The sequence below is a fragment of the Podarcis filfolensis genome (genome assembly GCF_964270895.1).
Source record: "Podarcis filfolensis genome assembly, chromosome: 2".
In the NCBI taxonomy this organism is placed as follows: domain Eukaryota; kingdom Metazoa; phylum Chordata; class Lepidosauria; order Squamata; family Lacertidae; genus Podarcis; species Podarcis filfolensis.
Window position 1 is genome coordinate 34,727,861 of NC_139605.1, and position 14,316 is coordinate 34,742,176.

General features: G+C 42.8%; 1 protein-coding gene across 3 annotated transcripts in view; it reads left to right on the forward strand.

The window, feature by feature from the left end:
• The window catches only part of GRM7 (glutamate metabotropic receptor 7), a 393,161-nt gene that overhangs the window by 201,998 nt on the left and 176,847 nt on the right, over positions 1–14,316 (forward strand). For all 3 annotated transcript variants that reach the window (XM_083600646.1, XM_083600644.1, XM_083600645.1), the window contains exon 4: positions 5,983–6,137. In XM_083600646.1, the coding sequence (XP_083456772.1) occupies positions 5,983–6,137 (155 nt within the window). The remainder of the gene's footprint in view (positions 1–5,982; positions 6,138–14,316) is intronic.

Consider the following 14,316-nt stretch of genomic DNA (forward strand, 5'->3'; position numbering starts at 1 on the left):
CTTTGTAGCTAATTATATTGCCCTTTGCAGGATTCAGTTGCTTTGCAATTCACTTGCAAAGTAGCTAAACTGCAAGGCTTTTGGTCTGGAAACTTGATGCTTTGACATTTAGCCTTGCCGGACCAGAGGTGCAAAATCAAGGCAGAATTCACCAAGAGCTCAGTTACTATGAAAATTCATTAAATGTAGACTTTTTAAATCAGAGTTGTTTGATAGTCAAGATCAAAGCTCTTGCAAGCAGATTTGTAAAAGATGTTTAGCTAAAATAGGGCTGCCATACGTCTGGATTTTTCTGGACATTACTGAGATTTCAAAGGGGGGGGGGGGATTTCCGAAAGGTGGCGCTTTGTCCTGGATCTTAGGCAGGTCAATCGAAAAATTGCAGGTTTTTTAGCATCAACAATTTGTAAAAAAAAATTAAAAAGCTCAACAACTGGTTTTTGCTTTTTGAATTATGGCAACCCTAAGCTAAAACTTGCCAAACAATAAAGAGAGAAAATGCTTGATGTAAACATTATGATCAAAATCATCTGAAGATTGAGATTAATTGGGAGGGGGAGCAGAGAAGGGCAGACCCTTCTTGCAAAGTGTCTGTGCTATGGGAAGGCAAACTAAGGCCTGGGGGCCAGATCCGGCCCAATCGCTTTCTAAATCTGGGCCTCGGACGCTCTGGGAATAAACGTGTTTTTACATGAGTAGAATGTACTGTATTTTTCGCCCTATAGGAGACACTTTTCCCCCTCCAAAAATGAAGGGGAAATGTGTGTGCGTCCTATGGGGCAAATGCAGGCTTTCGCTGAAGCCTGGAGAGCGAGAGGGGTCGGTGCGCACTGACTCCTCTCGCTCTCCAAGCTCCGTGCAGCTCTCCGCAAGCCGTGGGAGCCCGGCGCTGGGCTCCCACGGCTTGCAGAGAGTTGCCTGCATGCTGAAGCCTGGGCGCACTGAGCTCAGCGTGCCCAGGCTTCGCACAGCTCTCCGCAAGGCGCGGGAGCCCAGTGCTGGGCTCCCACGGCTTGCGGAGAGTTGCCTGCATGCTGAAGCCTGGGCGCGCTGAGCTCTCTTGCCTGTTCTGGGGGCTGGGGTCGGGGGAAGCTCAGGCTTGGGGGGGATAATTTTTTCCCCTTTATTTCCTTTATTTTCCTTTATTCCCCCCCAAAAAAAACTAGGTGCGCCTTATGGGACGGTGCCCCCTATAGGGCGAAAAATACGGTATTCTTTTATTTAAAATGCATCTCTGGGTTATTTGTGGGGCCCGCCTGGTGTTTTTACATGAGTAGAATGTGTGCTTTTATTTAAAATGCATCTCTGGGTTATTTGTGGGGCATAGGAATTTGTTCATTTTAATTTTTTTCAAAATATAGTCCAGCCCCCCACCAGGTCTGAGGAACAGTGGACCGGCCCCCTGCTGAAAAAGTTTGCTGACCCCTGGCAACAACAACACAGTGGTAGTTCCTTAGATGAGAAAGCTCCATCTTGCCTGTGTTTTCAATAAAAAAGATGTATTGATATAAGTTACCATTTTGTCTGGAGACTGTGTTGCATTGATTTAATTTTAACCAAGATGAGAGCTGATTAAGAAACCAATAACCCCCCAAAGTCTTAGAAAATTACTGAGCAATTTGTGGGATAGAAAATGCAAGATACATAAACCACTAAGTCATTCAATCAGTACTCAGGCTGAACATTTTCACAGTCTTTGGGATGGGAAGATAAAGGTTGCAATTGTTGTCAACTGAGATCCACATGGTTTAGAATGACTTGTTTTCAATTATTTGAAAAATCTAAGCAATGTTTCAGAAGACAAATGAAACAGAGGAAGAAAAAAATGAAGGAAATAAGGAGTAAGGAGTCTGAAAGAAGAAAGGAGAATGAGAAAGAGAATAGGCATAGAATATAGATGCTTATGACTTGAACCTGCATAGGTGAAGGTTTGCATGCCATTTTGAAATAAGCAAGCAAATAGTTAATGGAGATCTGCTATCATTACTCTCAACACAGCCCACTTTTCATTGGCTGCTGCCGAGGCCGGAGCTAAGCTAGTTAGAGGAACATCTTCCATTGTCCTGACCAGAGAAGACAGATTTGGAGAGGGCGCAGATCATGCAGAGGAAGGAGTGGGGAGTCCATTTGCACAGGTGGAAATCCTTGCACTGATAGGATGGTTAGTAGAATACATCCCCAATATATATGCTGGAATCCTATAACAGATATTGAAGAATTTAGTATTGCTAAAATGAGACATAGTTTGATAGCATCCTTGCCTCACCGGAGGCATTTATGCATGGGAAATATATCTCAGCAATATCCAGGGCACATGCATACATGTTAAACCCAGGCTGGACTCTACACATCTGCAATTCCAGTTAGGTATGGACAATGTGAACATCTCAAATGTTGGGAGTGATGCCAATAACCAAAGGTTCCCCCAAGCAGCACAATGCTCATACTCTTTCAGTAAATGATGCTTGTAATTCCTATGTTAGAACTATAGCTCAGAAGTGAAGAATGGGATGTCCTATGCTGGCATGCCTTTCCATTGACACGAGTGCCTATTCAGCATGAGTTATGGATGCCAAAGGGTGCTTTTGTAAGAATGATTTGTGGATGGGAGCAATAGCATCTAAGGAGTCTGGCAGGGCTCATACCAGTGTTTTGCCTCATTGTGCCATCCCTGGTACTCCGCCCTGTGGAACGCCCTTCCAGCAGATGTCAAAGCGATAAACAACTACCTGACATTCAGAAGACATCTTAAGGCAGCCCTGTTCAGGGAAGTTTTTAACGTGTGATATTTTACTGTATTTTTGGTTTCTATGGAAGCCGCCCAGAGTGGCTGGGGAGGCCCAGCCAGATGGGCGGGGTATAAATAAAAAAATATTATTATTATTATTATTTGCAGTCGGGCTGTGGGACTGGTGCAAGCAGAGTTATATATGTGATGAACTTTGTTAAATCCTTTGCTGATGCAAGAACCACCATCCTATTTTGTACCTGCCAATCAGCTGAAGCCATGCTATTCTCCCTGTCTCCCCACAGTGAAAAACCTTCCATTCTAGCAGGTTTCTCACTTATTAGTTTTAAACACACATTTTAAAGACCGAGAAAACTATTGTAAGGAAGTGTGCTGAAAGTGTAATGAATGGATAAATGTCCATGGGCAGAAACTGCATGCTGATTTTGAAATATATAATGAGATAATCCCTGTGGATATTCAGTTTTGGGGAGGCCAGAAATTTCATGAATTCTCATTTCACAAGTTAGTTGAATGCTAAAATTGTCCATCACTCTTCGCTTAAAGACACAAACCTGTTTATTTTACTAGAGTGTATGTGCGCTTATGCACATCCTTCCTGTTGTGAAAAAACGTGTTGTCGTTTCATTAGTTTACAGGAGCCTCTTTTGGCATTCCTTGAGCCACACAATTAATATTGCATAGAAGAGGAAGTGGGGATGAATATGCTTGCCCCATCCCTCTGTTGCCGTTCCTTCCTTCCATGAGTTGGTGAGATAGTGAGTGCACTGGGAGCCTGCTTTAATCCATGTAGGATCGTCACACATTTTAGAATGCTAATTTTCTTTTCTTTTTTTTAAATGATATTTTATTCAAATTTCAAAAACAGATTACAAAAGTAATAAGATAATAAAAAGAAAACAAACAATAGAAAATACAAAATAGAAAAAAAGAAAGTAGAAAAAACAGTAAAGAAAAAGATAAGTCCATCTTTCAATTTCTTACTTTTCATTCACTTATTTCCCTGACCTCCTCACACCTCCCCTTTTTGTATTCCATTTCGAATGTTTAATTCAGCAAATCCTTTCCCTCTTTGTTTTTATCTTAGTTCTTTATCTTAACATATTATAACCTTATATTTTCATCTATTTAACAAGCCATTTTTACATACTCCTTTTTAACATTGTTGCTAAAACCGCTTCATTTCATTCCGACATCATTTAACATTCATTAATCTTACAATGTTTCTGTAGATAGTCCTTAAATTTCTTCCAGTCTTCTTCCACCAACTCTTTTCCCTGGTCTCGTAGAATGCTAATTTTCTGTGCAGTGCTTGAGCATGCTCATTCTCCCTTCCTCGCCTGTGCAATGTTAATTGCATGGAAAAAGCCTGAAGAAGGCTAGGACGTTAGCCTATCGCTTATAATTATGTCTTGCTTTTCTGTGCTCTTTATTGATATTGCTTTAGTGCTGGGGTATTGCTCAAAGACTGAGCTATTGCGCTCCTTCCTTGTCCGGGCAATTAGCTTGATTCCGCAGCATCTTGTGTAATGTCATCGTTTTTCTTTTCTCTGTTTCACCAGTCAATCAACTGTTTGGAAAGTTGTGGCAATATTTGAACACTTGTCTGATATGGTAATTGTGCCCCCCTTTTTTTTTTTTTTTTGCTTTAGGAAATGAAAACCATGGGCATTCATTGCAACCCTCCTATTACGGGGGAGAAGTGGCCTTTCCAAGTGCAATCATATCCATACTTGCTTAAGCATTAGGAAGGAAAATAAAATAGGGGTATTTTCTTCAGTATGAAATGTACTGTAGCTAAATGCCCATAGACCTTTTTGTATAGATTATTCTACAGGGAAGTAATTAGCACTGAAATTACCATGGCGATAGAATGAGGAGTGAAATGTGTTGTAAAATCAAGATAAAAATAAATTTCCAGGAGAAGTAATTCTACATTTTGCATTTAGGAAGGCATAAAATATACTATATATCACATTCATTGAAGCTTTAATTATGTTAGGATTGCCGTCTTTCAAAAAGTAAAAGCCAGGACAATCAAAAATGGTTGAGCAATTTTGTTGAACAAAATCCACGTGTGTGGCAGCCCTGAGTTATGTTGTTGCCCTTGGGTGTCAAGCAAACTAAAGGGTTAAGAGATTTACAGTACAATCTTCTGCTTGTATGTTCAAAATGTTTTGGATCCCACTTTGATGCTTCAGATAGAAGGTCAGATCATCTCAAACTGATTTGGGCAACACTTAGTCTGCCTTAGATTTGAAAAGCCTGAAACTACAGATGTCTCCTCCCCATTGCCTTTCCTTCTGAGGTGCAGCTTAAGACAGCTTTCTATATTCAAGCCTTTAAGGGGCAGAGGATACAAGCCTCATGCTCCTCCTTTTTCATAGCTGTACTCTGACTGCCTGGAACTTATCCCTTCCTGGTATAAGTTGTCAGCAAGCATCACTTTTAACAGAGAGGTGGTACCCTGTTCTCTCTGCACTGGCAGCCAGTGAGAGGGTACAGGGAGGACTCAGGTTGTGGGCGTTTGGTGGAACTCTGCATACCAGGTTAGGAAGTTGGTGTCAGTACCAGGTAATGCTTTCTCTCAAGCCATCCTTGGGAGTCCTGAGCTCTGCAGTTGCCTCTGTTACCACAGACACACAACCATGTGGTGAGAACACTGGCACCATTTTAGATTCGTTCTAGACCCCACCCAGAAGCACTATGATTGCAAAGTCATTGCCTGGTTGGTCACAAAACTATGCCCCTATTTCCACCCCCTCTTTCTTGACAGTTATGAAGAGCTTTGTAGAAAATGGACTATGTTCTTAACTCTGGGGCCTGACTTGCCCCAGTGAATTTCTGAAGGAGGTTAAAAGCTTCAGGAGCAGCCCAAATTGTGGCATAATTTCTAAATGACCGGTGGATATATTTTTTAAGCATCCTTGATTTTGAAATCACACAGCTGCTTCCTAACTATATCAAATTGTGCAGCTGATTGTACCAGTCTAACTTCCAAAGCCAAGAAACAATGGAAAGCGAGACTGAAAGCATCCTTATGAGGCAGCGCTCAACTTCCAGTTATGGGGATTCATTGTTCCAGCTCATTAAGCAACCTTTCTCTGCCTGCTATTGTTCCCAAGTGAATAAGTATCACTTTGACTTTCCTTCTCTCTCCCCCCACTTTTATATTTGTGTAAATTATAAATGTTTCTCTCAACTGAATTGAATTGAATTGTTTCTCTCTGCAGGCATATCCTTGCAGCAGCAAAAAGGGCTGATCAAGTTGGCCATTTTCTTTGGGTGGCATCAGACACTTGGGGCTCCAAAATAAATCCTGTAATACAGCAGGAAGATGTCGCCGAGGGAGCCATCACCATTCTGCCCAAGCGTGCAACAATAGAAGGTAAGGGTTTTGCTCTCTGGTTTCACTGAATGGTCCTCCCTTGTTTTACATGTGAACCTAACCTCATGTTAAACCGTTGTCTCATATATTGTAAGTTTCAGATTCGTAAACACAATGCAGCTGAATTTAAGAGAAGCTATCTTCCTAACTGTGTAGCCTGCTGTTACAAAAATCTTTATAGGCATGCAGGCTGTTCTCTGCATCACCTCTGTTAGTGAGCAACAGGCATCATGGGACTTGCATGGGGTATACGAATGCTTCTCTGACAACGATGACTGGTAGCCCTGTAAAATGACAGCAGTAAAATATTCCGCACCAAGGTGTACGCTTGTGAAATGCAGCATCAATTATCGGCAGCCAGCAAGATGTTCATGTGTTTTGCAACCTCTTTATAAGCACAGCAGGTCCTGCCAACTTTATGATATTATAGGGATGGTGTAGGAGCTTAAAGCTCCCATTTGTTTGTTGATCAAGCAAGGCGCACTCCCACCCGCCCACAGAAGGCTGACTCTGACTGGCAGTGGCTCGGTAGGGATTTAGACAAATCCTTGCCTGGAGATGCATAGTTTCAAACATGGGATATTCTGCATGCAAAATGTGTGCTCCATTGCTGAGCTCTAGCCCCTTCTTGTTCTATTAGCACCCTTCAAGAATCAATAGGCTTCCTGATTGGTATTCATATACATTTTAAATATGAAAACCTCTTTCTTAAGGAGATGCTGTGTAAAGAGAAAAAGTGTTCTCTGTTGATACAGGGCTTTGTGCCTGTTGCATGTTAGGCCATCTCTGCAAAGACCCTGGAAGATGAGTTTCGCACATTAAGTTGACATCCGGTGTCTTTCTTCGTTCCGATGAAATCAAATATTTGTATTCCTTTTTACGAAGTTCACGCTGCTAATATACTCCTTGTTCCTTCTAAGAGTTATAAGGAAATCTGGTCTGAAAGCGTTCTGTTCAGCACTGTGCAATTGGAAGTCAAGCTGGCCCAATGGTTCTTTCCCTTCTCCTCCTTCCCCACTGCAGCTCCATCCACTCCAAAAGCCTCTTCAGAGATTTTTTTTTGGGGGGGGGGCTACAATTGATTTGGGATGCGGGTGGCGCTGTGGGTTAAACCACAGAGCCTAGGATTTGCCGAATGGAAGGTCAGCAGTTCGAATCCCCGCGACAGGGTGAGCTCCCGTTGCTCGGTCCCTGCTCCTGCCAACCTAGCAGTTCGAAAGCACATCAAAGTGCAAGTAGATAAATAGGTACCGCTCCGGCGGGAAGGTAAACGGTGTTTCCGTGCGCTGCTCTGGTTCGCCAGAAGTGGCTTAGTCATGCTGGCCACATGACCTGGAAGCTGTACCCCGGCTCCCTCGGGGTACAGCGAGATGAGCGCCGCAACCCCAGAGTTGGTCATGACTGGACCTAATGGTCAGGGGTCCCTTTACCTTTACCTTACAATTGACAGGCACAGGGAGAAAGTGGGACTGTGAAGAACGTGACCATTCTTTACAGGCAACCTTCAAAGTCTCCTGCCTTTGCAATTGCTTCCTTGCAGGTCTGAAAGCAATTGTGGCAGAACATGTTGGACTATAATTCTCATAATCCCTGACTATTGGCCACTCTAGTCAGCGCTGACAGGAGTTGGACTCCAACAACATCTGCACACAGGCTTTTGAGGCTCGGTACTTAGTTTCTGAATGTAGGACTTTTCTTGTAACATGGACTACTGCACAGACAGATGCCTGCATTATGTCCCCTTGTTCAGTTCACAAGAATGTGATTGACAATTGCACATACAGCCATGTGCTTGGCATGGCTACCTATGTCCTGGGGGCACTGTGTGCATTGCCAAGGCATATCCTATCATATCCTATCAAGTCTGTCAGTAGAAGCAGATGCAGCTTACGCATGGATACCTTTCTAGAGATAGGAAAGGTGAATTGGTTGCTTTGGAGGGAGGCTGCGCAGAATCTCCAAAATCCAGTTGTGTGCAAGGGTGGGTTGCATCCCATAATGAGCACTCACATCATATATTGTGGGTGCCCTTTGTGGGATTGCATGTGGTGCCACAGTTCCCAGGGAACTTGCTAGTAGAAGGGGACTGGCCTGCTTCTCAGTGTATTATTCAGAGGTTCACGCCCAGCCTCAGTATTAAATTTCATTGCTGGGAGGTGGGGCCAGCCCCATTATAAATAGGGGGACGAGCTGGAATTAGCCAAGCAGACGGCTCTGGAGATTCACCCTCCCTACACTCCCTTATTTAATGTTTTCCTGTTTCCTGGTTAACTTTTGTGCCCTGTTTAGCCGGTGCTGCTATGGTCTATGACTGGTAGCTGTTGAACTTTTGCTCCCTGTTTAGAGGGTGCTGCTATGGTCTATGACTGGTTGCTGTTGAAGGACCGGGAAGAAATTTTCCTGCATTGGCAGGTTTTGTCTTCCCTGTAGCAATTCGTTACAACTTTGGCAGTTATGGTGGAATCCTTTCGTCTTTTCTTCTCTATAATGGGGGAAGGGGTTGAAGTGGTGATTTACCCCCTGCGGCGGTGATTCCAGGCTCCCCTCTTAAAGGGGTTACATAAATGGTTATCACTGGCCATACACTGAAAGGTTGCCACTGAACTACCCTGTGTGCGGGGATATGGGCTCGGCTGCCTGCCTACACTTACGTCGTGCAGAGCACCCCCATATCCCAGTTAACCTGATGTGCCCCAGTTCCCCCCGGCTGGGGGGCTGGGAGGGATACACACCCAAGGCCTAAGCCAAGGTCTTCCCACCTTCAGAAGTTTAATAAAGTTGTGGCCTAATTTTAATTCCATAACATTGTCAGAGTCTTTATTTCCTTTCCCACAATCCCTGGGGGCTGGGGCTGTCGTGCCTGGTCACGCAAACGATCTTTGTTCAGCTGGTATGTAAACGGTTACTAACTTGGATGTATAAGATCCATTCTCAATGCAGCCATGATGTCTTATTCTAGGCCAATTGTGGGTCCTTATTTGATAATACACTGTGATAAGATCTTAGGGCACAGTGTGTTAATTAGAGGGTGTCAATCACATTTATGTAAGGCTGTTTATTTGGTAAGACTGTTGCTGCTTCCCCCCTTTTTTTTGCTTCCACTGCCTTATCATTTATGCGTTTCAGATTCATAAATTAGACTGCCATGTTTCTCTCTTATCATTAGATTATACATCAAACTGAAATGAGAAGAGACATTTTAATGTCATCTCTGTTATCTCGTAGCATAGAACAACTGCTCCCCAAAGACTGCTAGTGAATGTGTATATACCAAAGGAGGATGCCTTGCCTACCACGAAACATGAGAGCACCTCCATTTGCAGTGATAGGCTTTCATTATTTTGCTCAAAGAGGTTGTTTGAGTTTATTGCAGTTTATCTGAGGCTCCTGCTGCTGTGCCCACACTGCACTCCCTTTTGCCTTGCCTCTCTCCCCAGTAGCTGGCAGCAAGGTGCAGCGTTGGGAAGCCAGGTCAGCAATACAGCTCTGCCTGTATTGGCTACTACTGCAATGGAGGAATTTGAACCAGGGATTTTGCTCAGGGAGTGTTCTCTTAACTGCTACTTGGCTGTTTTTTAATGCTGCTACCTGGGGATTATAAAAGTTGGATGACTGGAGCAATGGATGAAGAAGTGGTTAAGGGAAAGCAAGAACAGCAAAGAATATACAGAATTTGAAAAAAAAAAGATTATAAAAAGGGAAGATAAAGAAGAAAATACAGTTTTAAAAGGGGAAACCAGTGAAATTTATAAAATATTAGTAGAAATGGAGGATCAAGAAGATCAATTAAAAGAGGTGTGGGAAAGGAGACAGATTGATAGTCAAAGCTGGGGGAAAATATGGGAGAATCATACGTTGAAAATGTTGTCCATAAGAATAAAAGAAAATTATTATAAATTAGTTTGGGGATGATATTTAACACCAGTCAGATTAAATCAAATAAACAAGGAATATCCGGTGTTATGTTGGAGGGGATGCCAGGTAACAGGGAATTATGTTCACATGTGGTGGGGGTGTAAATATGTACAAATTTTCTGGCAAAGGGTGTTTAAGGAGGTAACAGAAATCACCGGGTTAAAGCTGACTGAAAGTCTAGCAGTAGCACTATTATCAATTTACAATGAGGTGGGAGGTTCACAGGCTATGAAGGACTTGCTCACAAATTTATTGACAGCTGCACAAATTATGATAGCTAGGAAGTGGAAGGGGCAAGCAGAATATAAAATGGAAGAATTTGTATAAAGAGGTGTGGGATATAGCTATTAAAGAGAAATTAACATGTGCCATTAAGGTAAGACAGGGAATACGCAGGAGAAATGATTTTGAGGAGATGTGGAAGGTGTTCATAGAATTTATACTGTTAAAACGGAAAGGGGTCAAACCATTGCAAGAAGTGTTGAAATTCTGGGAGGTTGGATAGTTACAATGGAATGGTCTCGGTGGTGGGGTCACATTTTTATTCTTATTTATTTATGATTATTACTTTGTCAAAATAAAAATAAAAAGACACAAAAAAGTTGGATAAAAAACAGATTGCTACACAGGAGAGTACGAGCTGCTTGAATATCAAGTAAAAGTGAATTGATGTTGGATAGTTCAGCTGGTTAGAGCATGGCACTCATAGCAGCAAGGTTGCAGCTTTCATCCCCATATGGGACAACTGCATATTCCTGCATAGTTCAGGGGCTTGGGCTAGATGATCCCCAGGCTCCCTTCCAATTCTATGATCCCAAGAGTCCTTTGTTGTTTAAGAGAAAAGGTTAAAATGTGAAGTAGGTTGATAGGCCTTAGAGATGAATAACTGGTGGAATAACTGCAGTAACCTCAAAGATGGATTACTGCAATGAGCTTTATCTGGGGTGCCTTGAGCCTGGTTCAGAAGCTCTGCCTGGTTGCTGACAAGGACATCCAGCCGACAACATGTGACACCAGTGTTAAGATACCTGCACTTGTTTGCCCATCTACTGCCGAGCTAGGTTCAAGGACTTTGTATTCATTTGCAAAGCCTTGAACAATTTAGGTCCACCTGAAGGCTTAAATCCCAGCTTGGTCACTGAGTTGATCTGCAGGAGCAGGTGAGTTGAATGTTCCCCAGGTTAGTGAGGCTCATTTGACAACAACAAGAAATCATGTCTTCAGAATCACAGGCAGAAACTGAAGCAGGAGAGTGGGAGAACAAAGGCCTAGAGGCAGAGATGAATCAGGCTGGTGAAAAGTCACAGATGTCTCTGCAACTGCTTCATTGGGGCAAGACCTACTCAAGAAGGGTTGCTGTGCTCATGAGGCCTGACACTCCTGTGCAGATCCTGGATTTTTTCCCCTAATAAAGAGTTAACTCCAACTTGCTCAGTGTGGTTTACTGCTGACTCACTCCTATCATCGTCTGTGCATATGACCTGACATTTTAGAAGTTATAATGATTTTTAGAGTTTGCAAGTTGGGCGTATTTTGTAAGTTTGATTTCATTTTATCATTCTGCTACTGCTATTAGCACCTCAAAGCTCTTAGTAGACAGAGGGTTGTAAGGTCCATGAACAAGAACAAAGAGTATGTGCCGCACACAGCAGTCGTCCTGCCATCAAGGTAACAGTCAGTGCCCATCCATAAAAGTGAAAATTCAGGCAGGTGGGTTGAAATTCACAAGGGAATATTTCCAGTGAAGTTCCATGGGAACGTGAATCTTTGCAGTGCCTTTTTCTAAAAGAGTTTTTTGCCAATAATGTGAGAATAACATGACTTGTTGTTAAATGTGCGATACTTCTGACCTCCTCTATTCGCACTTAGAAAGAAAAAATTAGAATACCGAGGAGACTTGCTGTCTTGCTTAGGCCGCACATGTCTCTGCACCAGTTTTACATAAAACATCGAGTTCTTACAAAAGTTTTTTAAAATCCATGCTGGGTTGTCCACAGTGTATCATAGTGCGAATGAGAGGGAGGCAAGCTGTTATTCTTTCTTTATTTTCTGTTGGCAGGGTGTGTGCACTCTCTGCCTCTCTCTCTCTTTTAAAATTGTGTTGGTGTTTGTATAATTTATTTCTCTAAGTATAAGCTACATTGGGGGTTCTTTGCAAGGCTGAAAGGAAAGGTAAGTATATATGTTCTCTCGATGTTGCTGTAGTCTAAGAAACAATGGGCAATATTCAACAAAAATATTGCACTAGCGCAAGGATTAACACTAGTGCATTGAGATTTCCCCCTTCTTCCCCAGGCACACCCTGTGCCATCCCCAAATCTGCTCTGGAGTATTCGGCAGAAACTGATTTAGGCAGCTCGTGGAGAAACAGATTTAAGTGGTGCATAGTGAGTGGAGAGGGGGAGAATGTTCTATTGCACAAGGAGAAATCCTTGCCGCTGATGGGATGTTCACCTTAGCACTGCATTGAACACAACCCAACTTGTTTTCCAAGGATAACCTTCCAGATCAATGTGTAATTTTCAGCAAACAGACCTGCCATTCATTCATTCATTCATTCAATATTCTGCCTTTTCCACCAAGGAGCTCAAGGCAGTGTACATGGTTCTTCTGTCCTGATTTTATCCTCACAACAGCCCTGTGAGGTCGATTAGACTGAGAGACAGCGGCTGTCCCAAGGTCACCCAGTGAGCTTTGTGACTGAGTGGGGATTTGAACCCTGGTCTCCCAAGTCCAAGTCTGGCACTCTAACCACATAGGTTGATGCATGTCGTTTTGCACTCAATTTATGGAAATTAGAATGAGAAGAATGACTCTTAGGATAGAGAGACACTTGAACTTTCTCAAAGGCGTTGACTACTTTGAACCAATGAACATTCCTCAAAGGACCCTTTGTCTGTTCAGTTTGTCAGGGATGTTCTGGGCCCTTTGTTGTTCAATGTCTTTATGAAAGACTTGGATGACAGAACTGAGGGGCTGCTCCTCAGATTTGTAGATGACACCAACCTGGGAGGGGTTGCTAATGCAGAGGACAGAATCGGGTTTCAACATGACCTTAACAGATTGGAAAACTGGTCCAAATCTAACAAACTGAATTTCAATAGGGACAAATGTCAGGTTCTGCACTTAGGCAGGAATAACCAACTGTACAAGTATAAGATGAGGGACACCTGACTGCCAGTAGTACATGTGAAAAGGATTTAGGGGTCTTAGTAGACCACAAGCTTGACATGAGTCAACAGTGTGATACCGCAGCCAAAAAAGCTAATGCTATTCTAGGATGCATCCACAGAAGTCTAGTGTCCTGATCAAAGGAAGTAGTAGTACTGCTTTATTCTACCTTGGTCAGTCCACTTAGAGCACTGCGTCTAGTTCTGGACACCACAATATAAGAAGGATATTGACAATCTGGAACTTGTGAAGAGGTGAGCAACCAAGGTGAACAGGTGTCTCGAAACCAAGCATTATGAGGAACAGTTGAAGCAGTTGAGGCCGTTTAGCCTGGAGAAGAGGAGACTGAGAGGAGATATGATAGTGTTCTTCCATTATGTAAAGGATTATCACATGGAAGATGGAGCAAGCTTGTGTCCTCCTACTGTGGAGGGTAGGACCCAAACCAATGGTCTTAAGTAACAAGACAGGAGGTTCTGACTAAACATCAGGAAGAACTTTCTGGTAGGAAGAGCTTTTTGACAGGGGAACAGAGGTTTTTAAGTAGAGGTTGGATGTCCATCCGTCATGGATGCTTTAGTTGAGATGCCTGCATTGCAGGGGAATGGACTAGGGACCCATGCAGTCTCTTCTGACTCAATGATTCCATGATTCTATCAATCTGCATAGTCATTTGTCATGGTTTCTGTCTGAGCTGTTAGCTGAGGGGTTGGAGGGGGTTGTTTAGCGACAAGTCACATCTCCCTATCATTGTCAATGGTTCTATGTTAGGGTTTTTTGGAAGGGGGTGGGCTGTAATTCCTGCCCTCCCCAGGGAAAGCACTTAGCCCATTTTGTCATCCTATAACACTGCCTGTGTAAATTGGTTCCCCAAGAAGTAATGATCTAATTTAACAATGTTTGTGGGACAAATATATGTTTGCCACTGTCCCAAAGGTACAGATTACGTGAATTAAGCCCTGTGAGCTTACATCAGTCTTAATATAGTCTGGTCTTGTTTGATGTAATTACAGTGAAGGATAAAGTCAGATCTTATTTGCAAAGGACAAGCAGTGTGCTTATATAATAATCACTTTATAAAAGGTTGCATTTA